The following is a 25,730-nucleotide window of genomic DNA, read 5'->3' on the forward strand; positions in this document are numbered from 1 at the left end:
TGATACAATCAGAAAGGTTTTGTCGATCCTAAGGATGCTAAAAGGTATGCTAGCTCCAGCGATCCTTCCATGGATTAGAGCAAGCATCTCGGAGTCAGAATATACGCTTTGATGGAGTGATCAAAGTTTTTGGGTTTATACAAAGTTTGTTGGAAACTTGTATTTACAATAAAGTGAGTGGGAGCGCTACAACATTTCTGATAAGTATATGTGAATGACATATTGTTGATCCAAAATGATGTAAAATTTCTGGAAAGCATAAAGGGTTGTTTGAAAGGAGTTTTTCAAAGGAAGACCTGGATAAAGCTGCTTACATATTGGGCATCAAGATCCATAGAGATAGATCAAGACGCCTGATGATACTTTCAAAAGACAGCACACCTTGACATGATTTTGAAAGAGTTCAAAATAGATCAGCAAAGAAGGAGTTCTTGGCTGTGTTACAAGGTGTGAGTATTGAGTGAGACTCAAGACCTGACCACAGCGGAAGATAGAGAAAGGACGAAGGTCGTCCCCTATGCTTTAGACATAGGCTCTATAGTATGCTATGCTGTGTACCGCACATGTAGTGTGCCTTGCCATGAGTTGGTCAAGAGGGTACAATGGTGATCCGGGAAAGGATCTCATGACAGCGGTCGAACTTATCCTTAGCACCTAGTGGATTAAGGAATTTTCTCGATTATGGAGGTGGAAAGGAGTTCGTCGTAAAGGGTTACGTCGATGCGAACTTTGACACTAATCCGGATGACTCTGAGTAGTAAACCGGATTCGTATAGTAGAGCAATTATTTGAAATGGCTCCAAATAGCGCGTGGTAGCATCCACAAGATGACATAGATATTCGTAAAGCACACGGTTCTGAAAGGTTCAGACCCGTTGACTAATAACCTCTCTCACAAGCATAACATGACCAAACCAGAACACATTGAGTGATAATCACATAGTGATGTGAACTAGATTGTTGACTCTAGTAAACTCTTTAGATGTTGGTCACATGGTGATGTGACCAGTGAGTGTTAATCACATGGTGATGTGAACTAGATTATTGACTCTAGTGCAAGTGGGAGACTGTTGGAAATATGCCCTAGAGGCAATAATAAATGGTTATTATTATATTTCCTTTGTTCATGGTAATTGTTCCATTATCCATGCTATAATTGTATTGTCCGGAAACTCAGATACATGTGTGAATACATAGACAACACCATGTCCCTAGTGAGCCTCTAGTTGACTAGCTCGTTGATCAATAGATGGTTACGGTTTCCTGACCATGGACATTGGATGTCGTTGATAACGGGATCACATCATTAGGAGAATGATGTGATGGACAAGACCCAATCCTAAGCATAGCATAAAAGATCGTGTAGTTTCGTTTGCTAGAGCTTTTCCAATGTCAAGTATCTTTTCCTTAGACCATGAGATCGTGCAACTCCCGGATACCGTAGGAGTGCTTTGGGTGTGCCAAACGTCACAACGTAACTGGGTGACTATAAAGGTGCATTACGGGTATCTCCGAAAGTGTCTGTTGGGTTGGCACGGATCGAGACTGGGATTTGTCACTCCGTGTGACGGAGAGGTATCTCTGGGCCCACTCGGTAATGCATCATCATAATGAGCTCAATGTGACTAAAGCGTTAGTCACGGGATCATGCATTGCGGTACGAGTAAAGAGACTTGCCGGTAACGAGATTGAACAAGGTATTGGGATACCGACGATCGAATCTCGGGCAAGTAACATACCGATTGACAAAGGGAATTGCATACGGATTGATTGAATCCTCGACACCGTGGTTCATCCGATGATATCATCGTGGAACATGTGGGAGCCAACATGGGTATCCAGATCCCGCTGTTGGTTATTGACCGGAGAGGCGTCTCGGTCATGTCTGCATGTCTCCCGAACCCGTAGGGTCTACACACTTAAGGTCCGGTGACGCTAGGGTTGTAGAGATATATGTATGCGGAAACCCGAAAGTTGTTCGGAGTCCCGGATGAGATCCCGGACATCACGAGAGGTTCCGGAATGGTCCGGAGGTAAAGATTTATATATGGGAAGTCTTATTTTGGTCGCCGGAAAAGTTTCGCGCTTTATCGGTATTGTACCGGGAGTGCCGAAAGGGGTCCGGGGGTCCACCAAGGGGGTCCACCAGCCCCGGGGGGCCACATGGGCTGTAAGGGGTGCGCCTTGGCCTATATGGGCCAAGGGCACCAGCCCCAAGAGGCCCATGCGCAAGAGATAAGAGAAAAAGGGAGAGTCCTAAAGGGGGAAGGCACCTCCGAGGTGCCTTGGGGGGGAAGGACTCCCCCCTGGCCGCACCCTTCCTTGGAGGAAGGGGCAAGGCTGCGCCCCCCCCTCTCCCTTGGCCCTATATATAGTGGGGGGGAAGGGAGGGCAGCAACATCTAAGCCTTGGGCGCCTCCCTCCTCCCCTGCAACACCTCTCTCTCTCTCAGAAGCTTGCGAAAGCCCTGCCGGAGAGCCGCTACATCCACCACCACGCCGTCGTGCTGTTGGATCTCCATCAACCTCTCCTCCCCCCTTGCTGGATCAAGAAGGAGGAGACGTCGCTGCACCGTACGTGTGTTGAACGCGGAGGTGCCGTCCGTTCGGCACTCGGTCATCGGTGATTTGGATCACGGCGAGTACGACTCCGTCATCCACGTTCATTGGAACGCTTCCGCTCGCGATCTACAAGGGTATGTAGATGCACTCCCTTCCCCTCGTTGCTAGTAGACTCCATAGATGCATCTTGGTGAGCGTAGGAAAATTTTAAATTATGCTACGATTCCCAACATGGCTTGCCCTCGCTCTTGTGGTACAACGCCGTCGCACGACCGAGCTAGCAAAGCAATACAATCACATGGTCAACCATATGCAACATAGAGCAAAACAATCACATGGTCAACCATATGCAACATAGAGCAAAACAATCACATGACCAACACACAGAGTAGCAAGGTGCAAAACTTACGAGCTCGTGGATTCCCATGCCACTTGGCTACCTGTGTGCACCGCAAAACTTATTGACGACCTATTAAATGGTGTACCATCGATTGTTTAGCGAGCTCGGATTGCAATCATGGATATTCTCACCCTCGTAGGGCTCATAGTGCTTGTTATATTGAAAGAAATCATGAACCCTTTGCCAAAATATCGAGACCTTTTGATCTTGGTCCTTTCAACAAGGCAACTCGATGTAAGTTTGAGAAAAGGAATAAACATAGCGGCCCAGCATGGCGCAAGGTTTGAAGCACCATAGTCCACATGAAAAAAAACAAGGACACAAAGCGGACCTCAGTCAAGGGAGTCCCCTTCTTTCTCACCGGGATACTACCTAGAGCCTCCGCCTATCAAAGAGACGATGCCTTCATCCTGAGGTGCCGCCAAGAATACCTCGCCCAATTAAGTCCCCGTCTTGGCCATGGGATGTCGCCAAGCGACCTCTGGTGAGGATACTTCACCTTTATCATCGAAGCTCCACCAAACAACTTCAGCAAATGGAGTCTTCGTCTCCGTCATCAGAATGACACCAGGTGTCCTCCTCCAAGAACTCCGCCTTCGTCCCCAAAGCGCCACATCGAACTCCAGCAAACCCGGTCTCCGTCTCCGTCACCAGAATGCCGCCAAAGACATGTTTAGCAAACCAAAAACTCTGTAACCAATGATACCCAATGGTACGAGCAAAATTGCCTCCTCGAGGCCGATGAGATTCCACGTCTCTTAGGGAAGTACCCAAAAGTCGTCAGCAGGCGAAGGTCATCAGCATCCAATCAACGAAGGACCCAGAGGGTTGCTTTCCGCCATGTCCATACACAACCTCCTCTTGGACGCCGTCTATTTTGATCCTCTGTGATAAACCAAGCGGCAGTTTCCTGCGAGAACCGCCGCTCAACCCCTCGGACGAAAAAGCGTGGCAAAAGATTGCTAGCCATCACGCTAGAGAAAGAGCGTACAAACGAGTGGTGTAACAAAAGGCTCGAGGTATAGGCTCCTCTCGAGGTGCCATATGGAAATTTGATACTATACTATTTTTAATTACTCTAATTGTTTACTGTTTTGTCCCTATTTTTGCCATGCGAAAATTGCCTCCCTAGCAAATTTGAAAAGATAAAAGGAAAAGCAGGGCAAAGCATCTAATCCATGTAGAGGGTCAAATGATCAAATGCCCAAATAAAACAGGGCAAATGATCAAATGTCCCACCCGGAAACGCCCACCAAAGAAATTCGATGGCTGTCTCCTGCTCTTCTTCCTCCGTCTCGGGCTCCGCCAAAGCCCTAGCTTGCCTCCATACCTCCCACCTCGCGCCCCAAAGAACAGGTACGAATCTTCCGCCTCTCTTTATCTTGCGAGTTTTCGCAGTACAGGGCTCTTGCCCATGCGCAGTTTCCCCAATCTGTTTCTCGGGCCCTTGGATAAATCTTGTAGTACACAACATGATTGGGTCAAATTTATTTCACACTTGCTCTCAGGCTTTCAGATTCGTTGCCACATTGGTACCTACTCGTAACCCAAGAACTCAGGAACCCTAACAATCCACTGTGATTTCATTAGTTATTAGCCGTTTCTCGGAACCCACCGCTCACAGTTGGAAAAACTCTAAGATCTTATATCAGATGAAGAATTTAGGATTTCGATTGCGATATTTGAACCTGAGTTTGGATTCTTGATGCAGCATCAGCCCGCTTGCGCCTACAGTGTATCAAGATGTGCTCTGCTCCGGCTGCGCCAGGGGGGTCAAAGAAGACCGTCTGGGTATGGACAGAGAACCGGCAGGTGATGACGGCAGCCGTAGAGAGGGGTTGGAACACTTTCCTCTTTGGATCCAAAGAGGTCGGCAAGGACTGGTCATGTGAGAGCAAATTTTCGACTGTTCCAAGCAGGGATACTATGTCATTTTGTTGAACTAGGCAAATGTCTTCGTTACCCAATGCCTCCCAAATTAATTTTTTGTTTGTGTGCTGCAGCAACTGCTCGCATCCATCCTCTCTTTATTGATGGCCTGGAGATTTTTGACGAGGGGAACCAAAAGGTTGCTGCAATTTCTGAAATCTCTTCCCCAAGTGAGCTGCAACTCATACAGCCAGACAATGTGGAAGTACAGAACAACGTGATTCACTTCCGAGGTGATTGGCAGGTCAGACAATCGAGCACTTCAATATCACCATATCATGTTTGCATCTCTAACCCATTTGGAATTTTCTCTTAAGTCCTGACTTACATGGTATATATGTTAGTTTGAGCCGGCACAGTGAGATAAACCATCATACTTGAGCTCTTGCAATACTAAGCTCTAAATTTTTTAGTCATCCTCTACCGTCTTAGTATGTGTTTCAAGAACTCCCTTATATCTGTAATGAGTGTGCATATGTGAATACACACCTGTTATTGTCTATGAAATTGTGTGTCCTCTTGTGCTGTTTCATGCCTGCCCGGTAACTGGTAAACAGTACCCTGCAAACCCACCTCACCCATAAGAAGCACTAACTGGTGTCCTCTTTTCCAAATTCCATAGGTTATACCAGCAGAAAATATAGTTGCTGCATTCCAAGGATGCGCTGGAGCTGTATTGGCTGTTTCGACAAACTCAACTGAGGCTCAAGTTTTTCTTGAGGTAAGTATCGAGAGATTTGGACATACAACAGCATATCTTGCATATAATGATGTTATATATTGTCAGTGACTATACTGGATGAGATTGTTTCAGAATTTATGATGCCCATTTTGCAGGCCTTGGAGCAAGGGCTTGATGGAGTTGTACTTAAAGTAGAGGACATGGATGATATTATTAAACTCAAGGTATTTCATCACAATTCTGTTCAAACTTCTTTGGTGTTTAACAAGTAAATCTGTGTCTGGACATAGAATGGCCTCATGTAAAATTAGATATATTGCTCGCTATGTGCACATATCTAAATTTGGGTGTACAAAAGGCAGTATTTTTCTATGGTCACTGATTATCATTTATCTGATTGTATGATTTACCCGTTGTTATTTCTTCCCTCCTTTAATCACTCAGGATTATTTTGACAGAAGGAACGAGGCAAAGAGCCAGTTACAGTTGACAAAGGCTACTGTATCAAAGGTTGAAGTTGTTGGTATGGGCGATCGTGTTTGTGTGGATCTCTGTAGTATCATGCGACCCGGTGAAGGCCTTCTGGTTTGTGTAATTTCTCACCTTTTCACTGTCGAGGAACATATAAAGAAAACAACACTACTAATATCCTACTCCTACTATACACGATTGGTTAAGAGCATACACATGGATGTGACGTTGGATGCCATTTTTTTTTCAGGTCGGTTCCTATGCAAGAGGAATGTTCCTTGTTCACTCTGAATGCTTGGAGACAAACTACATTGCTAGCAGACCTTTCAGGGTCAATGCAGTAAGATATCAATCATTTAGAGTGCAGTAAGCTATCTCAGATATTGCATTACAGCAGGCTTCACTAAGTATGTCCTTTCCATTTTTAGGGGCCTGTGCATGCATATGTTACAGTCCCTGGCAACAAGACTAGCTACCTCTCAGAGCTGCAATCAGGCAGGGAAGTAATTGTTGTTGATCAAAATGGGTTGTGGCGAACTTCAATTGTCGGCCGCGTGAAGATTGAATCAAGGCCTCTCATCCTTGTAGAAGCAAAGGTACATAAAAAATGGTCTTCCTCTTAATGGTTCTGCACATCCATTCTCAGTTTCATGACGTTACTGGACTTGCTACAGGAGAACTCTGGAAATGGCACATATAGCATTTTCCTTCAAAATGCAGAGACAGTTGCACTTATTGGTCCTGACAGAGGTAAACCCACCTAGTTTTGGATTTGTGATTCTAACAAGCCATAAGAAAATATCTATTTCTGAATGACTTCTGTCAGTAGATTAACAGGAAATTTCCCAGTTCCAATGCCTACACAGTTAACTATACTTTAACACTGCCTTAAAAAAATACAATGTGCAACACTGGGAATCCACAATACAAAGTTTCGCCAGAAAATGAAACCTCATACAACTCTGGAAATCAACTGAGTACAAAGTTTTGTAGTAAAAGGAAACCTTTAAAACCATCGTGGGGGTATCGTACAACCACTGCAATGTTTTTGCTGAGTTCTCTGATACTCCCCTAGATTTAGTTAAGGTTCAGAACTTCAGATAAGGATTCAAGGTTTATCATCGGTCTTTCTTGACCAACTTACTCCCGAGTTGTATGATTGTCTGATGTAGGATCTGGTGGAAGGACTGCTATTCCTGTGACTTCACTGAAAGTTGGCGACGAAGTTCTGGTGAGGAAGCAGGGCGGCGCCCGTCACACTGGAATAGAGATTCAGGAGTTTATTGTCGAGAAATGAGACACACTGTGACATTTACCCGCCTTAGCAGGCTGGCATGCTCATCGCTGCTGTTTTTGTTCTCCACAACAAATTTGTGCAAGTTCATCAAATCATCACTAAACCCAAGAGACATACGTCTAGTATCTGTACATTCCTGAAATTCAAGGCTCATTTTTCCATTTTATCTTTTTCAGTTGCATAATGTTGCAAGAGGGGAGTCCTTTCCTGTATGTTACATATATTAATCCCTATCTGGACAAAGGAATTGCAATTGCCTGAGAAATATGCAGCTGTGATTAAAAAAAACATCAAGACCCTATCTGATAACATGCCAGTTTCTTATCGAGCACAATTGGGCGACGAATTTGGTAACCAATGACAAGCCTGGAAATGCTCACTGTCCACAGTTTCTATCATGTCAACAACAAATCATCCAGTTTCTATCATGTCGCAGAAGATAAACCCGGCACCGCGATGAGAATGGACCAGAACAGAACCCAGTGAGGCACACCTCTCAGGCTTGGTGAAAAACAATTCATCACAGAGTGCCGTAGTCATATTCCGTGCCACACCCTACAAATGAGCAAGAAGCATCACTAGAAACAACTATTACACAGCTCACCACCAAATGTACAGCCGTACGGATACATCTCTCTCCCACTTCTAAGCTGTGCTTCTAGTGCACTTGCGCGGTCCTAAATGCCGGTGACGGCGGCGCCATCGCTCCAAGAGAGCGCCGCGGCGAGGGTTGGCCCCTCATTGGCGACTTCGGGACGGTGTTGGAGGTCCTCCGGATGTCAACCTGCGGCGACACTATATTGCTTTTGGAGTCTTGGAGCTGCTCCAGCTCTTCTAAGACCTCTGAGATCTGCGGCCGCATCTTGGCGTCGTTGCAGATGCATTGCAAGGCGAGGTTCGCGACGGCGTGTGCGCCTTTCTTAGGATACTGGCCTCCCAGCTTCGTGTCCATGACACGGTACAGTCTGCGCTTGTCTCGCAGGTGCGGTTTGGCCCAGTCCACTAGGTTCTGCTCTATGCCGGGCTTCGACTTGTCCAGAGCTCGTCTCCCGGTCAGCAACTCAAGCAACACCACCCCGAAGCTGTAGACGTCTGCCTTTGCAGAGAGGCGACCTGTAAATTTTAAGTAACATGAGAATGGGTTTATCCAGAAATAAACAATACATGTTCATATGTACTGTCATTTTATAAAATCCAAGAAAAATATGGCCAGTGTCGAATTTAATAGGAATAAAGTGGAGTGGAACATTTCTTACATTTAATATTAGTTTGACTTGACATATATAACAATGAAATTGCTGGATCAGGAAATGTAGACAAAACAGAAGGCAAGTGCGTTGACTATCGAGGGAGATCAGGAAACAATTCCATGATGGTCTGCATGATTGGAGAACACCATGATATGATTATGCTACTTTAAACAAATAGGGCTTCACCATGACTCTGTCATAGGTATGGGATGATTTAGGCCGGAAAATAATTCAACAGAGGTTTAGCTAATACAGAGAGAAGACCCAACATCAACATCTATTGTCAAAACTGATGTCACATGACACAGAAAAAAGGGAGACATCGCCCCATTTTTGTAAATACAAACACAAAGATAATATTCTAACCTGTTGCGATATACTCTGGAGCTGCATATCCATGGGTGCCCATCACTTGTGTGGAAACATGAGTTTTATCCCCAGTTGGACCAGCTTTCGCTAATCCAAAATCTGAAAGCTTGGCGTTGAATTCCTGCATTGAATCAAGAGTAACAAGTTAAGTTAAAAGACCCCAAAGGTTGTCTTGTAATCAGAGTCAACATTATATTTCAACCATACCGAGTCAAGAAGAATGTTTGATGCCTTGAAATCACGATATATAACTTGGTTTTCAGCATGATGTAAAAATGACAAACCCTTAGCAGCCCCGATAGCAACCTTAAGCCTTATTCCCCATGACAAAGGATCAGCACCTCCTAAAAGAATACAAACATTATTGGTTACTTGATAGTTGACACACGAATATTAAAGATGTCAGAAATCAATGATTTAGCAATAAAACCCATATAGATTAAAGAACATACTTCTGAACAGATGATTCTCCAAACTTCCCTTGGGCATGAACTCATACACCAGAAGTCTGTTATCACCATCTGAGCAATAACCAATGAGCTTAACAAGATTGGCATGGTGAAGTTGGCCAAGGTAGTTAACCTCCGTCTGAGCAGGAAAATTAACCATCAGGAAACATGAAAAATAGCCAGAGGAAAGTAGAAAAATATTTTTAAGGAGTCCTGAACCTACCAGCCATTCCTTGTGCCCTTGGAAACCTTCTGGTTTAAGCTTCTTCACAGCAACAACCATACCACTTCCCGGTTTCGAAGGAGCAAGAGTGTGTTCATCAATCCAACCTTTGAAAACATGCCCAAACCCTCCTTCCCCAAGAAGACTGTCCGGGCGGAAGTTCTTGGTCGCATTTTTAAGATCATTGAACAAGAAAGCCTTCAAGTTCGACGATGACAAGATTTCGCCTTCTGTCCGAGGCGGCTCGCTGCGATCTCTTATAGATGGCAGAGTAAACGTTGAACGAGTTGAGTTGGTCTTGCTCGCAGAAGTAGCAGATGACATGCTTGTTTTGCTGGTCACTTTCGATGGATCTGATGACCCAACAGGAAACAAAGGAAATGTGTGTAAGAACAAATTGGCAACAATAACATCTTCAGGTTTACAATGATACTGAACATGTGAATTGAAGTAGCTCTCTGCTATCTGAAACTCTGAATTAAATAACTTTAGTTTCATTTGCTACCGTGAAATTTGAAGTATATCAAACCTAGGAAGAAAATAATGTTCTTATCCATGCAGCATGGCATGCTATGCTTACCCTGATAAGGAAGGGGAGCAAAAATAGAGGCGAAGGTGCACCAGAGTAACAAAGTAGCTAAAACTAGTGACAGAAATAGAAGTGTAAGATGCACAACATGATATCCAAATTTTGCCCCAGACAAGGTTACCATCGAACCAAATCAACACAAACCAAATCCAAGAATTACTACCAGTACGAATAACCAAAACAACCCAATCAATCGAACAAAAAAGATGCCAATCAGGGAGCAAGTAGAAACTGAAAAATACAGAGAAACCAAAATTAGGGGGCAAGTGGTAAGAGAGGCACTCACAGGCGGCACTAGTGTTCATGCTGTGATCCACCCGGGCCGTGGACTTCATGCAGTTCCCCATCTCTTCCTCTACCTCCCAGCTGACAGGACGAATGAGCTTCCTTTCCTAAAGATCCACAGGCGAACTCCGCTCCTCTCTCCTCCGTCCCGGGTCAAGTCAGCGAAGCTAGAGAGAGCTGGCCCGCGGCAACAGGAGGGATCAGGAGGAGCAGCCGCCGAAGACAACTGAGCTGAGCAGCCAACCCTAGAGTCCCAGCCGGTTTCTGGCGAGGCTTTTTCGGTCCAGCTGATCTCCGCCGCCACTTGAAGGGGGGGATGAGACTGGAGAAAAATCCGCGAGGCCGTTGGCCGGCAGCCGCAACGCCAGGAGAGAAACAGGCGAGAAGCTTCAAAAAGTCAATCAAATCCCCTCCGCCTCCTCCTCCTCCTCCGGGCTGACCGAATGGGGGAGAGTCAGTCGGGTCAACTGGAGGCGAGGCCGGCCAGCCAAGCCGCCGCGCCGTCACCAAGAACCGCACGGGGGGGCAGGGGAGGGGAGGGAGGCGGACGCGGTCGCTCGGAAGGGAGATGCTCTCTCGCTCGAGCTGGGGCTGAGAGGGAGTGGGAGGGGAGGGAGGAGGAGCAACGGAGGTAGTAGCAGGTTGCTGCCGGCAGCCACCGACCGGCTGGGCTCAGGTGGGAACGGAGCTGCGAATGAGAGCGGCGGGTGGTGGGATCTTCCGCCCCTGTCTCTCTCTTCTACACGTTGGTGGCGGCAACTTTACATGCAGGACCTCGACGTATTTCAGTATTTGTTCTTTGCCCCCTGTGCAGAGAAGACTCGTGTGGATGTAAAACTCTGAGATTGTACAGGGGGCTTTAAGCAAGAACAGAATGGTAGACCAGTCAATATGCTTTTGCCATGAATTGGTTGTTGATTGCTACTCCTACTTCCTTAAAGCCAAAAGTATGGGATTCGAGTTGCTACACATAATTGGAAGAACACAAGCATTAATAATTATTCTATTAATATGCAATTCCAATTACACTCCATTTAGCCGCTTAAACCCAAAAGTATTAAATATTTTCTCTTTATAAATCTGTTTTTCCTATGATAATTATTTCAGCCCCATCGAACAAATGAAATTAGGATATTCGGATTAAATGCAAAACTATTATTTGTATCACATAAAAGACATAATACTTATACTAGCTTGCACCTATTCCTGAGTCGCACACGAGCCACTCAGAAGAAACCCTAGTCGCATGGCTGGTGGATCATCTATCGCATCGATCTCCGTTGGTTTTTCCGCCTCACAAAATCGATTTTGATGTGCTGCGTTTTTGGATTTGTTTTGCAATGTCGTCATTTGTATCATCTTTATAGATTTAGTTCTTTTTTCTAAGCACTCTTGCTAGTGTATATTCTTTTGCATTACCAAATTCCTAGAAGTGACTTCCCCAACTTGTACCCATTAAGCATAATCATGCACCTAGTCATTCTTTCTCTGCGTCGCCTTACCTATTTCCTTAGCCGTCACATTTCCTTTGCTGATTGATCGCCGCCCTTCTCCTCCTGTGCTGGCTCTGTCAGCGGGAGAACGAGGAGAGGCCCAGAATTACCTGTGGGAGTCTTAGTTTTTCCTGTCTTGGGCTTGTAGTAAGTCTATGTTATCCGTCGCTTCGGCCTTCCGGTGGTGGTGACTGTTAGAAATATGCTCTAAAGGCAACAATAAAGTTGTTATTATTCTATTCTCATGTTTGTGGTATATCCCAATTGCATATGTGAAAAATAAAGTCCAAACATATCCCTAGTCAGGCCTCTGGACTAGCTCATGTATTGTTGATGGTCTTAATTTCCTGATCAAGGACATTGTTAATGTAACAAGGATGCCTACAATAATGAGAGCCCATTGTTAGGATAACAATGGTGTTGGATATGCCCACTTATGAAATACTGCGAGATCTTGACGTTTATTTGCGTCCTTAGACCATGAGAATATCGTAGACCCAGGTACCGGATGGTTGATTCGGGGTCATGAAATATTATCATGTAACTGGGTAATTGTAAAGGTGATATGTCAAGACTGGAATTTGCCCCTCCGGTGATGGAGAGATACACTCTGGGTCCACTGGGTATTATGGTGTCCAGCATCGCCTGGCCAGGTATTGTGAGTAAAGAGTTAGCCACAGGATATCAGACTAAGAAAACGAGAAAAGAGTACAAACCGGAAACAAGGATAACTAGGTATAGTGATCAAGGAGTTGATCACATGAATATCGTCAAAGTCTCACCTAGGGTTGTGTAATGTATCGCGAGGTAAAGATCTTCGATGATATATGTGAATCCTCATGGGTGTCCAGGTCCCGCTGATTATCATTGAACGAAAGGTGTTCCAAACATGCCCACATATACTCAAACCTATAAGCAGTGGTAGAGCTTGACAAAGAATGTTGAGGGGGAAAAGGAGAGTTGAGTGTACCAAAATGACAAATTGTACTTACACATTCAATAATCTTCAAGATTTAAGCCTAACAAGTAAAGGTACTCGAGAGGATTTTTCTAGACTAGGGCGGAGGGCAATAGCCCACCTTGGCCCTAAGGAAGCTCTGCCACTGCCTATAGGGTCACACGCTTAACTTTAGCAACATTTAGTAATGCTGCAATTTAATGGAGACTGAGAGAGAAGGGTTCGAAAAGTGTTCCGAGAGGTCCCAGTGTTTCGGTGATGTCCGAAAGTGTTTTGGAAGGTACCGATGGGTTCTATAACTGGGTAGAAACTTCTAGAAAAGTCATGTTCCAGAAGGATCATATTGAGGCCTGCCCATTTGCTGGGGGGAGGGATGGAGGGGGGGAGGCAGGCAGCACAACCTGGTTGCCCTAGGTCGGACGAACCCCTGACTTGGGGTTCAGGGCAAGCTAGATGGAGTCATAGTAGGACTCCCTGGCGCGCGCGCAGGCGGGGCTCCTTTCCTTGGTCGGGCGCCCCCTACCTGGCCACCTATATAAGGAGGGCCAATGGCGCACCAGGGAGACATCAAGGCCTTAGCCTACCCCTCTTCCGGGCGGCGCCCTGTCCCCTTCTAGCTGGCAACTCGCTCTTCCTCTAGATTAGATCTAGATTCCTTGTTGCTTTGTTGTGTTGGTCCACGAATTGATGTGATGTCGCTACTTTGATGTGTGTGGATACCCTGGAGGCGTCATAATCTTCAACGTTTGATAGGGCGGATCTTCGTGGCTGAGAGTTATAACCTAGCCGTTGGAATTAGAGGACTTCATCGACAACATCAACATCTCCGTTGTGCTGATGTATTCGTCGAGGGTATGGTTTCGTTACCCGCACCTCGATAGTGATCTTGGTTGGATCCTGTGCGGTAAAAAAATGTTTCCCCTAGCACGTTCCCCTACGTTGACAACACATGAGACGATGGAACCCACAACGTGATCGGATGGACAAGTAGTGCTTCGGCTCTTATGACGGTGATGGCGGCGGTGCGGAATAATTTCTCCTCCGTCTTCTTCTTCGGTTTTAGCAGCGGGTGCACCGTCAGATCTAGCGATAGGATTGTGGTCAACACAGACGGAGTTGGATGTGTCTTCATCGGGCTGATGGTGGTTTGGCTGCATCGGCATCCATTTGGTTATTCTGTCTTCATCTTCTTCGGGTATTGTACCATTTTTTTTGGAGAGGATGGAGGATTCCCTTAGGAGCGAATTGTACCTCTTTTTTGGATTTCTTGTATTGTTGATGTTTGGTTAGTACAGCGCCACAATTCATTCGCAAAAATAAATAAAGCATGATCATGCACCTGATTTTACTACACAGTTCTACACCACGTGTATAAGATATCATCGCAGGGTGTTCTGTCAGTGTGTCCTGGTTGTACATGCATTGCCCCAACTTGGGCCTTGGGTAGCTTGAACGCATTCTTTCGCTGTATTTGCACTCTATCCATTCCCCTCCAGCAACGGGAGTTTGGGACTTCTTGTCTTGTACTACGCACTCATCCTAGCTACTCTACCAGTGATGTATACTCAACCTTATCGTCTCGCATTTTAAAACTTCACAACAAAATTGAGCATGAGAATCTGATGTTGAAGTCTATGTATTCTTTGCTTCCCGCCCTCACTTCTTTGTCGGGTAATTAACAATGTCTCCATTTGTTGATTACTCAATCTCATCATGCCTTACGCATCACCCCACTGTCGAGGAACGCGACCCATGAGGAGCAGCAGCATCTAACCGAAACGTGTTCGGTTCACACAACATAATTAACAAGAAGAGAGGAGACGTGTCCAACTAGAGTAGCCCCGCAGTTAAGCTTCCGGTGAACATGAGAGAATTTGTTCTGCTGTTGGCACCAGATTGGTTGGTGGTTGTTAAGGCGGCGACGGAGATGTTTAGCAGCCATCCGGTCTCGATCATTTGATCCGATGGAATGTTCGACTCCCCGGGCTAATCCATATATAGTAGATGGTGTTTCGGCGGTTTAATTAGTCAACCTATTTCTGTTCACTGGCATAAATGTGTATAGTATATTGTACTACTACTGTACTCCCTCCATTTCACAATGTAGCGCGTCCGTATTTTTCGAGATCTAACTTTGACCATAAATTTAACTAATTAGACCAAGTGCGCCGGGAGCAAACATTAAACCACTGAATTCGTATCGAAATACGAATTCAATGGTATAATTTTTGCTCCTGCCGCAATCTGTCTCGTTGGTTAAATTTACGGTCAAATTTAAATCTTAAGATGTGTGGGCGCACTACATTGTGAATGGAGGGAGTATGTCAATTATGCAGAGCAAATATGGTCAAAGATGCATGGAGTATTATTATTCCACAGAAAGAAGAGGAAAATGCAGATGGAGAAAAGAGTATTGTGCCCGAATCATGACAGTCAATGACACTGGCAGACGGAGTCAATTATGCTAATCCGAGCAAACTGTCGGGAGCATTCACACTTGTACTAGATTTTAATAGTACCTGTGGCAGCGGAAACACCATCTACAGTATGGTGAATGAATGTGAAAAAGGTTGGTCTTCCCCTCGCTGTCGATTCATTTCAGGAATGGTCGGTCATTGACTCGATATGAATTGGCTGGTGGACCTCACGGTGACTATACTTGGCCGGAGCTGCAGCCTCTGTTGGTTTCCCACGGCGACCCGCGAGCAGAACCGACCGGATCTAGAGCTGGAGCTGGATCTGGATCGTGCTAACCTCGAGCGAGCTGGATGGAGTTTTCCCTCCTCGTAGTCGGTCTAGATTTAGATTCGTGTTCTTTAACAAGAAATGGAACGTCAAATGAAGGTGGCTACTAGGCGAGGCAGGTAGGATAGGATCGAACTGATCCTCTGTCTGTAGCCACAAAAACAGATCCGAGCCACGATCCGCAGAAAGTTGTTCTTTTTTCCGTTTGGCTTTGCATCTATCCGTCCTTTTCGGCGCAACACATGCCATACCTAACTGCACCGGGAGAGAAAGAAAGAAAGAAAGAAAAGATGGATTCCTGTGAGTGACTTCGGCATTTCGAGCCAAGACGTACGCACATACATTACATGTGGCCTCTTCGCCATCACGATCGTTGCCGCCGTTGCCCGTCTCTGCGTGTGCGTGAGCCGAGGATGATGGCTCAACCACTTCGACACTCTCTCTTTCTAGTCCCACTTTTGTGCAAGCAAAGGGAGCTGGTGACTGCGATCTCCTCCTTTTCGATGATGAAAAACAAAAAACCAGAAGACGAAAAAATCCACATATATAGCAAAACCATATGGCAAAGAACCGACAATGAAGAATTGCTACTGCTGCATGTGCATGGCCTCGACTGGCAGGCTGTCACGACTCACGACTCACGAGGGACAGCAGGAATCAAGTCAACTCCGGCCGCATCTCGTGATCCGGCGACCTCTGCTTCCCTCCACTCCGTGCCATGTGCAACACGCCGATCAGTGAAGTCCAAGTCCTGCTACGCCTGCACTGCACAGCCGCTCAGCCTCAGCCTTCAACGCCCTGCCTGATGAAACCCCATCCGCCATCACTGCTACTGTACCTAGAGAGAGTCAATCGGAGCACAAGTGGAAATTAAACAAATGGAGATTCATTGCCACTACCACCACCACTACGTGGATAAGAACAAGAATCTCGTAAAGCTCGAGGAGATAGAGATCGGTGGAGCTTTTGACCCTTCGTTTGTCCCTTCCACAGTAGCATCGCTGCCATGCCAATGATATTGGCCCTGTTTGGATCCGTGGTTTAGAGTTAGTTTTAGTTTGAACTCAATTAATTTAAAAATATCTAAACAGAAAGGTTAGTTTAGGTTAGATGCATCTAACCCATCCAAAAAGTCTAACCCATTCTAGAGGTGCTTATTTGGATTAGTTCTTCTCGGGACCATTAAAAATATATTTTTCTCTCGCTCTTCCCGCAGCAGATCCCTCCTCACTTTCTCGAAGCTTCTCGTCCCCTTCCTCTCTCCCTCTCGCACCGTCTGTAAAGGCGCCTCGTCGTATCCGCGCTCCATCTAACCCTGCCATCCAAACACCTATTTGGCTAGAGTTAGTTTAGGGTTAGTTTAGAGTTAGAATCTAACTCTAACCTCTAACTAAGTTAGAGTATCCAAACAGGGATTATGTCTATGATATGATAGCTACAGTGTCGGATGAACCGGCTTCCTGCTGCCAAGAAATGATGGTAGTTGAGTTAGGCACTGATCCACCAGAAAGACGAGCTTCTTAACAACACAAAAGCGTGCTAGACGTGCTAAACAACTCACCATTTGCCGGGGGGCACGGAAGCACTTCAGAAGCTCTCCATACATCGCACTCAGACGATGAGTGACAGTCGATGTTTCGGAAGGAGAACGCCCACTGAACTGAAGACGAGCATGATCACAAGGACCAAAGAGAGTGAGCTCGAGCTCATGCGTGGTAGACCGTTCCATTACTGCCGACCACGCACCGCACTCAGCTCATCCCAATCATCTACGCTGCCAGGTCTCGACAAGGATTGTTCCGTCTAGTTCTCGATTGTTCGAGAAGAATAAGCTTTTCTCTTTAAAGTAAAAAAGCTGGAAACTGCTCCGGGAAAAAATGCCAGTGTAAGGTCAGAAGGTCTTTTTGTAGTTGCGAGAATCGAATGCCAATGGGCGATCACTGGCCGCGTAGGAGCAACTTGAAACAACTTTCGAATTTTAATAGGTTGAAAACCGACGCGATGCTCTCCGCCTACGTCCGCTTCTTTCAGCTCGTCCTAATTTACAATCCACAGTGATTATTGTACTACTATGAACTGAACATGAAATGGGCGAACCAAACAGAGAGCTGTAAGAAAAAAGAACGGGTTAGTGTCTAACAGTTATGGTCAGCTCAGACTTTGCTATCGTGTGCCTGCAAACGTGACAGCGGCATGATAATCTAAAGTCGCCAGTCAGGTGCAGCAGCAACACCAAAGTTGACCAAACATAACACAAACTATTTCAACGGCAGAAGAAACTATTGCTTGCAAGTTGCAACTTGCAGCTGGCGGCGGCACCCACAACTTGGTACTCAGACTGATTGGTTTACATAATTACATCTCTGACGTAGAGCACGTGTCAAAAGCATGGCTAGTTATATACTCCCTCGTTTCTAAATATAAGTCATTTGAGATTTAAATAAGCGACTAATATGAAGCAAAATGAGTGAATCTACACTCTAAAATAAGCGACTACATATGTAGTTTGTATTGAAATCTCTAAAAAGACTTATATTTAGAAATGAAGGGAGGGAGTATTTTGGGAGTAATATTGATCGCTTCGTTAAAACGAAACGAAGTAAAGTTGATTTGCTGCTCGTCGATACTCTTTCTGTAACTTAATATAAGGTGCTTTTTTTGACACTGTCATGGATTGTAAAAGACGTTTTATAAAAAGTTACGGACGAGTATCTTATTTATAGAGTATTTTTTTTAAGGTTGTTGATTGTTTGTTGAGATAGGTAAACCTGGCGGAGACTTGTGTGAGATCTCACATTAGGTGAGATATATGAGATCGTATTTTTGAAAAAAAACATGTTTAAACGTTCTCAACTTTTTTGTAGACACTCATCAATGTTTAATGTACAATCTCAAAAAAATTCATCTCCTAATTCAACTTATTTTACTAGAAAGAAAAAAGACAAAATCAGATGTGAATAGTGTCAAACTACTACTCACCGAAAGCTGCTACTATTCACATTCAAATCTTTTTTTTTAATCTCCAAATTTACATAAAGTTTTGAGCTGATTTTTTTCGGAGTGGTAGACATACCCCACATGAATGTTGTCAAATAATTTTAGATTTTTTTGAAATGTCTACATATGATTTTGGGGGTTGATCTCACGATCTCACCTAAATGTGAGATCTCACGCAAGTCTCCCAGGTAAACCTAAGCCTGCTTTTGAAAAAAAAAGTCATTTTTAGCGGAAAAAGGGAAGTAAAGTGCGCACACACACAGACGAGACGGGTGCTCAACAAGAAAACAAAAGTCCATCTCTCTCTGTGATCACCGTTTTATGGCCCGGCCCATTATAATCTCAATGGATGATGACATTCCCATAGCCCATGGCACTTTCCCGTGTATCTGAAATTCTGAACTCAGGGGTTTCAGGCACCTCTTTCTCTCATAGAAAGAATGCAGGCACCTCCGAATGATCCTCATGAGATTGTCACTGCGAAAGTGCCTTTCTGCTCCCGAGCTCATTTGAGCTCGGTGAACAGTAAAATCGAAAAAGAATTGAAAAAAATTCAAAAAATTTCAATTTTTTGAGAGAAACATTGACAAAAGTTCTAAGTGCCTGCAAAAATTCATCATGAAATCACATTCCTGTAAGGCGTGGAAAAAAAAACAAATTCAGTGCTTCAAAATGCTTTTGAAAGTAGCTTTTTCAGAGTACTGTTTTTGTCTTTTTTGCCATGCCTTCTAGGAATGTGATTTCATGACGAATTTTTGCAAGCACTTAGAACTTTTGTCAATGTTTCTTCAAAAAAAATTGGATTTTTTGAATATTTTTTATTTAGTTTTGATTTTGCAGAAACTCCGCGTCCCACCTACTGCAAACAAGAGTCGTAAATATCTCCAGAAAACGATACTTGCAGTTGTAGTAATTACAGTAGCAAGGATGATCTGAAAATTACAGTAGCAAGATGAACACCAGCTCATATTACTGATCGAGCTTTCGTCAGAATTTTCAGTCTTCACATCACGACTTACAACAGACAAACAAGCGAGCAAGAAAGAAGAAAATCTCTGCACAGCTGAACACGGCACATTCCTCGCCGCCTTCACCGGGTCCCGAGCCCGCCCTCGGCGGCGGCCATCTTGCGGCAGTAGTCGGCGACCTCGCGGAACCTGGGCACGCTCCTGAGGTCGACCTTGGTGCCGTCCTTGAGCGTGATGACGATGTCGCCCCACTCGCCGATGAACCGCGGCACGACCACCACCTCCCTCACCGACGAGTAGGGGAAGTCCGTGCGGTCGTCGCCGGAGAGCCCGGAGATGACGGTCACGCGGCGGGAGGTGAAGCGGTACCGGAGGAGGAGCGCGCGGGACACGGAGGCGAGGGTCAGCGGCAGCCACAGCAGGGTCAGCCCGAGGACGAGGTTCGCCGCCAGGTCGCCGTAGTGCGCGCCGCCATCGAAGAACACCGTCTCGGCCTCGGCGGCGGCGCCGGACGCAGAGGCCCGCGCGACCACGCGGGAGTGGCCTGCTGAGCGTTTGAGCGATGGGGAAGGCCGGAGGGCGGAGAGGTTGGGAGGGGGCAGCGAGCGGAGGAAGGAGGACGCCGCGGCGGAGGCGGTGAGGGCGGACGGCGGCGGCGGCATGGTCGCTGGCGCGTTATCTATGTCTCGTGGTGGTGGTGGAGGGAAGTGCTGTTGGTTCGCTCGGTTTTCGGCTGTCATTTGTGTGCACGGGGGCGTGATACGTGGACCGACTGGAATCGTGCACGTAGCCTGTGTTATGCTTTCATATTTTTTTTTTGCGAGGATTGTTATGCTTTCGTTTGGGAGGTAAATACACATGGAGTCATAAAACTTGCCTCCGACGGTCAGTTTGATGTATAAACTTCTACAATTCATGTTTTGATCATCAAATCTGCACGAGCATTCATATACAGCCACATTTCGCATATATGGGTGTATCCGTGGCCTACGTGGCCTGATGGTCAACTTTAACTAAAATTAACACCAAGCCACGACAACACAACATGTCTAGAAGAGATAAACATTTTTCATGTCGTTATTTCTTCTTGTGTTCTACTCACTTCGTTTCTAAATATTTGTCTTTTTAGATATTTCAACAAGTGACTACATACGGAGCAAAATGAGTGAATCTACGCTATAAAATATGTCTACATACATCCGTATGTGGTAGTTCATTTAAAATGTCTACAAAGACAAATATTTAGGAACGGAGGGAGTATGTAAGGAAACAACTTATATTCTTGTGTTTACGACATTTAAAAATTGTTTATGTGTTACAAAAAAGGTAAGTGAGATTCAAAAAAATGTTTAAACATTGTAAAACATATTTGTGTAATTAAAAAAATATACGTTGCATTGTAAAAAATGTTCACGCATTTAAAAAATTGTTCATGACACTTTCAAAAATGTTTATGCAATGTACAAAATTTTTCGCATAGTATAAAAGAATCTTACCTTCCAATTTTTTAACGCGTATATGATTTTTTTTGAAAAACTTGTATTTGAAAAAAAGATGATAATTTTATGTTTAAAAAATATTAAACATGTATGAAAATGTTTTTAGATGTATACCTGAAATGGATAATGTGTATGATGTATTTTGAAAAATGCTAAACATGTAATTATGGAGAGGCATTTGGCGAGCTAACGTACCGCTGAAGATGTGTATCATGGCGTGGAAGGTGGCGGCTGGTGCGTTACCAACAAATCAGTGCAAAGTGCATCGCCACATTTCAAAACAAAGCACATGCCCTTTATGTGGGGTGGAAAGAGAAGGGAGTTTCCATGCACTAATTGCGTGAACAAAAATATTAATCATGGTAAAAATGTTTGTTGACGTATACAAAAATATTAATCTTGTATTTGGAAAATCTCAATCATGTAATATTACATGTTAAGCTACATCTTGAGGGATGTTTCACTATCTCAAAGAAAAACCTTTAGAAAATAAATCCATAAATATTATTTTGGGTAGAGATAAATATTGTTTATCCTTCAATATCATCATTTGTCCTTATGGTGAGGATGGTTAACCCACACGCAAGGGGTAGCGACCATGAGTTCACAGGTTCGAACCTGGCCTATGGGTTTTTATTAAACTTTCCAATTTAATTTGCACAGTTCGCTTCAAAGGGATATAAACGTTAGGTATGCATTTGGTTGCCCACAAAAGTGCAACCAGGCCCGCTGGATGCAGCATCTTTTAGTCCATGGGCTGTTTGGTTATACGTAGATACTGTTAGGCCTGCATAACATGCTTCTTAAAGCACCTCTCGGCCTGACTCGCAAGGAATGGCCGAATCGGCAGTTTTCGGTGAGCTAGACCCGAGGGATGCAAGGAAGCGCACGTGGGTGGCTCGCTGTAAACGCGTTAGTAGTTAATCACTCGTCCCCTTCTTCCTCCTCCTCGGTCAACCCCTCCCCCTATTTCTCTTACCTCTCTCGCTTTGCTCCTTCACAGCAGCCCACCGCTTCAAGCTCGGCCGTCGGCCCTCCTCCATTTCGCCACCAAGTCCCACCACCGCCAAAAATCGCCAGATCCGGCCACCCCGTTCTCCTGCGTGGCGGATCCGGCCACCCCGCCACCAACCGCCGCACCATGGATCCCGACTCCGAGATCACCGGTACAAGAGTGGCCGCTTGCATCACCCCGCTCACCGGCGCCACCTCCAAGGACATCCACGCCGGCCCTGCCCGCGCGCGCGTCTATCTCCCTCCCGTCGCCTTCGCGGCCCCCGGCAAGCTCCCCGTAGTCGTCTACTTGCATGGTTGTGGCTTCGTCATTGGCTACCCCGCCCGGCCCTCCATCCACGCCTACCTCAACGACCTCGTCGCCCACTCTGGCCCCATCGATGTGTCCATCTGCTACCGCCTGGTGGAATTCATCAAGAAATGAGCGTCGGCCCGTGGCTGCTCGACCACGCCGACCTCTGCTACTTCCTGAGCTTGCGTTGATTTTTCCCTTGAAGAGGAAAGGGTGATGCAGCAAAGTAGAGAGAAGTATTTCTCTCAGTTAAGAACCAAGGTATCAATCCAGTAGGAGGCACAAGCAAGTTCCCAATATATGCACCTGCACAAACTAATAAACACTTGCACACAACGCGAAGAAGGGTTGTCAATCCCTTCACGGTCACGAACAAGAGTGAGATCTAATAAAGATAGGTATAAAAGATAAATAAAAGAGCAAACTAAACTAAATATAAATAAATCGCAGCAAGGTATTTTGGGTATTTTGGTTTATAGATCTGAAAATATATGATGGAAAATAGATCCAGGGGCCATAGGTTTCACTAGAGGCTTCTCTCTTGAAAGAAAACATACGGTGGGTAAACAAATTACTGTTGAGCAATTGATAGAAAAGCGCATAGTTATGACAATATCTAAGGCAATGATCATGAATATAGGCATCACGTCCGTGACATGTAGACCGAAACGATTCTGCATCTACTACTATTAACTCATCGACTGACTCGTGCCTGCATCTACAATATTAAGTTCAGAAAAATAGAGCAACGCGTTAAGTAATATGACATGATGTAGAGGGATAAACTCAATCGGTATGATATAAACCCAATCTTTTTATCCTTGATGGCAACAATGCAATACGTGCCTCGCTACCCCTTTTGTCACTGGGTGAGGACACCGCAAGATTGAACCCAAAATTAAGCACCTCTCCCATTGCAAGAAAAACCAGTCTAGTTGGTCAAACCAAACCGATAGTTCGAAGAGAATTACAAAGATATCTTAATCATGCATAAAAGAGTTCAAAGAAGACTCGAATAATATTCTTAGATAACCTGATCATAAGCAAACACACCGCAAAAGAATATTACATCGGATAGAACTCCAAGAATATCGATAAGAACATTGTATTTGAAGATCACGCTTCATCGGAAGGGCAACAAGGTTGATGTAGAGGTCCTCCGTGATCGAATCCCCCTCCGGCAGGGTGCCGGAAAAGGCCCCAATATGGGATCTCACGGGAACAGAGGCTTGCGGCGGCGAAAAAGTATTTTGGTGGACGCTTCTGATGTTGGGGGAATATTTGAGAATATATAGAGGTGGAATTAGGTTTAGGGGACTCCCGAGGGGCCCACAAGCCAGGGGCGCCCCCCCTTGGGGCGCGCCCCCCTTGGGGCGCGCCCTAGAGACTTGTGGCCTCCTCGGGACTCTTCTGGCCCTCTCTCCAAGTAACGTAGGTGTCTTCTGGTCCAAGGAAAATCATCGTAAAGTTTATTCGGTTTGGACTCCGTTTGATATTCCTTTTCTGTAGAAGTCAAAAACAAGGAAAAAACAGAAACTCACACTGGGCTCTGGGTTAATAAGTTAGTCCCAAAAATAATATAAAATAGTATATTAATGCATATGAAACATCCAAAATAGATAATATAATAGCATGAAACAATAAAAAAATTATAGATACGTTGGAGACATATCAACCTCTACCGCGTCTTCCTCTCCGGTTACAGCATCGACGCCAACATCGCGCACAACATGGCTACCCCTGCCGGCACCGACCCGCTCTCCGACTGCGAGCTACTCATCCTCGCCTCCGACGGGCTCTGGGACAAGGTGGGCAACCAGGAGGCCGTCGACGCCGCACCATTTTCCTTGTGCTCGGCCTCGTTGACGTGTGCGTTCTACTATGATCTTCCTGTTAAGTATAGTTGTTAACTCTTAATCACTATGCATGTATGCAACCAAACGCCGGGTGAATATTGCATCTCGATGACAAGACCTCTCATGCAGGAGACCAAAAAACACGCAAAATGTTGCATTTTTACCATATATTTCCTCAAACAGGCACTGCCGAGCCTGTCTCTTTTTTTGATGCAACCACCCAAAAATCAATGCAGGTAACCAAACGCCCCTAGTTGTGCGTAGTGGACATCAACCATCGTTTGGTCTGGAGGCTATCCATACTGCACATAAAAATAGATCGTGGGTTCGAACCTTGCCAGCCCTAGTATTTTTTATTTTATTTGAGTGGTTTGTTAAATGACATTTTCCATCTTATTTGAGCGTCTTGTTACATAGATAAATAAAATGCAAGGTTGTTTGTGAAAAATATCCAATGCACGCTAGCCTGGGAATAGATTTTTTGTTTTATTTGCGGCGCTTTTACGCAAATAAAAAATGCAAGGGTGTATTCTGCAGAAAATTCTAATGCCCACCCAGTGCACGACCCCTACCGCCACTGACAGTGGGCCCCACCACGTTGGCACGCCACACATACATGGGGTATAGCCGGATATGGTAGAAATGACTGTATATGAACGCCCGTGCGAGTTTGATGACCAGAAACATGTATTTTACAAGTTTATGCACCAAACTGACCGTTGCGTGCAAGTTCTATGACTCCCGATATATTTACCTCTTCGTTTAGCACAACCTTCGTTCTCTGCTAGAGGGTAAGAGCATCTCTATAGAAGATCTTGCAAATGGTCGGTCCGTAAAAGTCGTTTGAGGGCTCCCATAAAAAACATTTATGAGACGGCAAGCCCTCCGGCCGAACAATTTCCGTAAATCTGTCCCGTAAATATTTGCAGGACGCGTTTGCGGGATCTATTCCGCGTCGGAGGACTCGCCGTCCCGCAAATACAATAATAAGCAAATATTTATCAAGCTCATCATCATATATATACATCACTAGTTGATCATTATACTAGTTCATCACATCCAAAATCATGCGCAACAGACGAGGTATTAAGTCTAGCTTCATGAATGCGGGATAAAACAAGGCAAAAGATGCTAAAACGGCATAGATTAGTCAAGCAACATTGTCATTTTTGCGAAGGACGTTGTCACCAACACCGCCCCTAGCACCTCCATCACCATCATCCACATTAACCAGAGAGCTCGCACCACCATCTTCACGAACTTGAACCGGAGAGCTTGCACCACCATCTTCATGAACTTGAACCGGAGAGCTCGTACCACCATCACCACCATTCACTTGGACCGGAGATTGAGCACGACTACCATCACCACCATTCACTTGGCTTGCCGAAGCATGACCACCC

General features: G+C 45.2%; 3 protein-coding genes across 6 annotated transcripts; 1 reads left to right on the forward strand and 2 right to left on the reverse strand.

Moving 5' to 3' along the window:
• Positions 1-4,129: 4,129 nt before the first annotated feature.
• Positions 4,130-7,506, forward strand: LOC123098585 (3-dehydroquinate synthase homolog). Of its 4 annotated transcripts, none has more exons than XM_044520621.1 (10): positions 4,130-4,317; positions 4,673-4,849; positions 4,965-5,134; positions 5,513-5,611; positions 5,728-5,796; positions 6,017-6,163; positions 6,294-6,383; positions 6,472-6,639; positions 6,718-6,793; positions 7,216-7,506. In XM_044520621.1, exons 1-10 carry the CDS (start codon positions 4,227-4,229, stop codon positions 7,338-7,340), a joined length of 1,212 nt encoding a protein of 403 aa, XP_044376556.1. In that variant the 5' UTR covers positions 4,130-4,226; the 3' UTR covers positions 7,341-7,506. The 4 variants fall into 4 exon arrangements, with proteins under 4 accessions (XP_044376556.1, XP_044376557.1, XP_044376558.1 ...); XM_044520622.1 differs by having other exon boundaries at positions 6,017-6,157; XM_044520623.1 differs by having other exon boundaries at positions 4,189-4,317; positions 4,679-4,849.
• A 297-nt stretch (positions 7,507-7,803) lies between these two features.
• Positions 7,804-11,220, reverse strand: LOC123098584 (probable serine/threonine-protein kinase PBL3). Its single transcript, XM_044520620.1, has 6 exons — positions 10,507-11,220; positions 9,632-9,984; positions 9,412-9,547; positions 9,167-9,303; positions 8,957-9,080; positions 7,804-8,453 (listed from the first exon to the last, which is right to left on the reverse strand). The coding sequence occupies exons 1-6, from the start codon at positions 10,565-10,567 to the stop codon at positions 7,999-8,001; spliced, it is 1,266 nt and encodes a 421-aa protein (XP_044376555.1). The 5' UTR covers positions 10,568-11,220; the 3' UTR covers positions 7,804-7,998.
• An 8,411-nt stretch (positions 11,221-19,631) lies between these two features.
• Positions 19,632-20,411, reverse strand: LOC123100301 (uncharacterized). The gene has a single exon (XM_044522244.1). It carries the CDS (start codon positions 20,404-20,406, stop codon positions 19,789-19,791), a length of 618 nt encoding a protein of 205 aa, XP_044378179.1. The 5' UTR covers positions 20,407-20,411; the 3' UTR covers positions 19,632-19,788.
• Between the last annotated feature and the right edge of the window lie 5,319 nt (positions 20,412-25,730).

Source organism: Triticum aestivum, chromosome 4D, assembly GCF_018294505.1.
Source record: "Triticum aestivum cultivar Chinese Spring chromosome 4D, IWGSC CS RefSeq v2.1, whole genome shotgun sequence".
Classification (NCBI taxonomy): Eukaryota; Viridiplantae; Streptophyta; class Magnoliopsida; order Poales; family Poaceae; genus Triticum; species Triticum aestivum.

Coding starts and splice junctions, on each gene's coding strand:
- LOC123098584 (XM_044520620.1), bottom strand. CDS start 10,567: ATGGGGAACTGCATGAAGTCCACGGCCCGGGTGGATCACAGCATGAAC. Junction 9,548..9,631: donor AAGGGCACAAGGAATGGCTG/GTAGGTTCAGGA, acceptor TTTCCTGCTCAG/ACGGAGGTTAACTACCTTGG. Junction 9,081..9,166: donor CAAACATTCTTCTTGACTCG/GTATGGTTGAAA, acceptor GATTCAATGCAG/GAATTCAACGCCAAGCTTTC.
- LOC123100301 (XM_044522244.1), bottom strand. CDS start 20,406: ATGACAGCCGAAAACCGAGCGAACCAACAGCACTTCCCTCCACCACCA.
- LOC123098585 (XM_044520621.1), top strand. CDS start 4,227: ATGGCTGTCTCCTGCTCTTCTTCCTCCGTCTCGGGCTCCGCCAAAGCC. Junction 5,612..5,727: donor AGGCTCAAGTTTTTCTTGAG/GTAAGTATCGAG, acceptor CCCATTTTGCAG/GCCTTGGAGCAAGGGCTTGA. Junction 6,164..6,293: donor GTGAAGGCCTTCTGGTTTGT/GTAATTTCTCAC, acceptor TTTTTTTTTCAG/GTCGGTTCCTATGCAAGAGG.